This window comes from Belonocnema kinseyi, chromosome 2 (assembly GCF_010883055.1).
Source record: "Belonocnema kinseyi isolate 2016_QV_RU_SX_M_011 chromosome 2, B_treatae_v1, whole genome shotgun sequence".
In the NCBI taxonomy this organism is placed as follows: Eukaryota; Metazoa; Arthropoda; class Insecta; order Hymenoptera; family Cynipidae; genus Belonocnema; species Belonocnema kinseyi.
The window spans coordinates 68263569-68265745 of NC_046658.1; the positions used below are offsets into that span (position 1 = coordinate 68263569).

At 34.9% G+C, this 2177-nt stretch overlaps 2 protein-coding genes across 6 annotated transcripts in view; one reads left to right on the plus strand and one right to left on the minus strand.

Moving 5' to 3' along the window:
- Window positions 1–378, plus strand: part of LOC117167228 (riboflavin kinase) — a 5726-nt gene extending 5348 nt beyond the window's left edge. Inside the window, exon 4 of the mRNA XM_033352005.1 lies at window positions 63–378. Within this exon, the coding sequence (XP_033207896.1) occupies window positions 63–163 (101 nt within the window). The 3' untranslated portion in view covers window positions 164–378. The remainder of the gene's footprint in view (window positions 1–62) is intronic.
- LOC117167225 (H/ACA ribonucleoprotein complex non-core subunit NAF1) overlaps window positions 273–2177 on the minus strand; it is a 9005-nt gene continuing 7100 nt past the window's right edge. For 4 of the 5 annotated variants that reach the window (XM_033352000.1, XM_033352003.1, XM_033352001.1 and 1 more), the window contains 3 exons: window positions 1234–1502; window positions 724–1148; window positions 274–652 (listed from right to left, as the gene is read on the minus strand). In XM_033352000.1, the coding sequence (XP_033207891.1) occupies window positions 453–652; window positions 724–1148; window positions 1234–1502 (894 nt within the window). In that variant the 3' untranslated portion in view covers window positions 274–452. Of the gene's footprint in view, window positions 653–723; window positions 1149–1233; window positions 1503–2177 lie in introns of all 5 variants that reach the window. The other variant, XM_033351998.1, reaches the window with a different exon arrangement.

Consider the following 2177-nt stretch of genomic DNA (forward strand, 5'->3'; position numbering starts at 1 on the left):
TTGCATATTTTGCTCAATATTTGGTTTGTAACTAGAATATTAAATAAAGAATTATTTTTCAGATGAATTAATAAGGGAGATAAAGAACGATATAGCAATCGCAAAAGACAAGCTGGATGAACCGAAAATGTGCGAATTCAAAGCTCACTCGTTTTTAACGTGATGATTCAGCAACTTATTGAACAATTTTTAACATTAATTAGGTTTAAGTTTTTACAAAAAGATAAAACTATTTTCATACAAAATATAAACGAACTCGCTTATGAGCGATTGAAATAAAATGAGCTACTTGATAGGAGCAGGATTCTTTGTAGTTGAGATATTAAAAGAATGCGTTACAATGTTTATTAACTTTTGGTCTTATATCTTTACATTCATTGAAGGCTTCTCTTATATACAAAATATATCGTTATTTTAAAATATTTATTTTAAATTAATTACCCTACAGTTCCTCACACACCAGGGGGCGGAGGAGGAGGCGGAGATGAAGATGGAGGTGGTGGAGGTCTTAAAGGTAATAAATTTCCTGCTGGTCGTATTCCTGCTTGAATATTATGTGGGGGTTGAGATTGATTTCTCAAGTTCCAGGGCATATTATTCGAAAACGGTGGAGGATGAAAAGGTGGTCGAAACGACATTGGAGATCTGAAATCTAAATGATTACAAGATTTAAATATACATACTCTTCAGTGCGGAGTCTTTTTTTTTAATTTCACCACTTACTACTGGTATCACCATATGCTGGAGCAGAATAATACATCGATGGCCAAGCAGGGTTTGGAAATGGTGGAAATCTAGGCCAGAGATTCTGCTGATAGGCTGGAGGTCCGTACCAATTTTGAGAATTGCGAGGTTGTTGAGAGTCAATTGGATTTGGCTGACTATGCCCACTGCCCTGGTGTTGATTTTGCGGGTTTCTTTTTGTATTCCAAGGATGATGGGACTGCCATCCGGATTTTGGACCTCCAGATTTTGCACCACTGGGTTTCGGTCCGATAGTTCGTTTTCGTTTATTCGGTATGTCGCTCCCGGAATCCACCTTGTCATTTTTCTGTTGTTTTCTTAGATTTTGGTAGTAAGCTTGCTCTTCCTCATCGTCTGAAAATTCTGGAGGTTCATCATCACCAGTTGGATCAGAAGCTTTCATTCTGTAATAATACAATATTTCGTAAACATTTCATCATTTTGCCGTTTTATACGCATTTGTAATAATTTAGTTATCAGTTTACATACTTTGTGAGGTCGTGCAAAAAAACCACGGTCGTATATTCCGTATTAGGACAGAAATAAACGTTCATGCCGACTTGTATTTTACTTTCTTCGATGTGCTTGGAATTGTTGAAACGAACACAGTAATGAGGATCTGTTACTTGACCGAAGACATCGAAAACTCGACCCAAGACTCGACGACCTCTTTCTACAAAAAGAACTGTGTCTATGTTCAAGGTCGGTTTTCCAGGCTTTGGACGAACTACTACCATCTGATCAACGATCCAAGCAACCTAAAAATCAAATAATTTAAACATATTTATCCTTTCTGGTTAAAAATGAAATTATTTCGTTGAAATATCAACTGTTACATGCTTAGTTGACAACTCATCTCTCTTTTTTTTGGCTGAAAAGTCGATTATCTTACTTAAAGTTTAACTACTTTGCAAACAAAAATGTTTTGCCGTATGGGTGCCGAAACGTTGGTGATTATTTATTTGCAAATGTTTTTTAATTGTGATTTGATAATTATAAGAAAAAAAGAAAACTAAGAAATAAAAAATTGAAGGAAGGGGATTTGGTTGGCTGCCTTCTCATTTATAATTCCACTTTTTTACTTCTAGCCAGAAGAAGAGAAAATTCTTTCTTTTCTTTTTTAGGAGGCAAAAGTTTTTTTTTCTTTTTCAGACTGCAATAGGAACATTTTATGGTGTTTGTCCAAATTTGGTCGTTAGATTCTTGATTTTATTATCAGGAATTCTTCACGTTGACGTAATTATTGGACGTTAAATAGAATTTTTTATTTGATTTTAATCTCATTTAAATACCTTAAATTGAAAGAAAAATCAAGTTGTTCATGAAGGATTAATGATTATACAGTCTGTCAAGTTAAAGCGTGGGTGGCTTTACTCGCAGTCGGTAAGGTGTATCGACATGATTTTGGTGTCAAAATATTAAGAAGAGCTCCC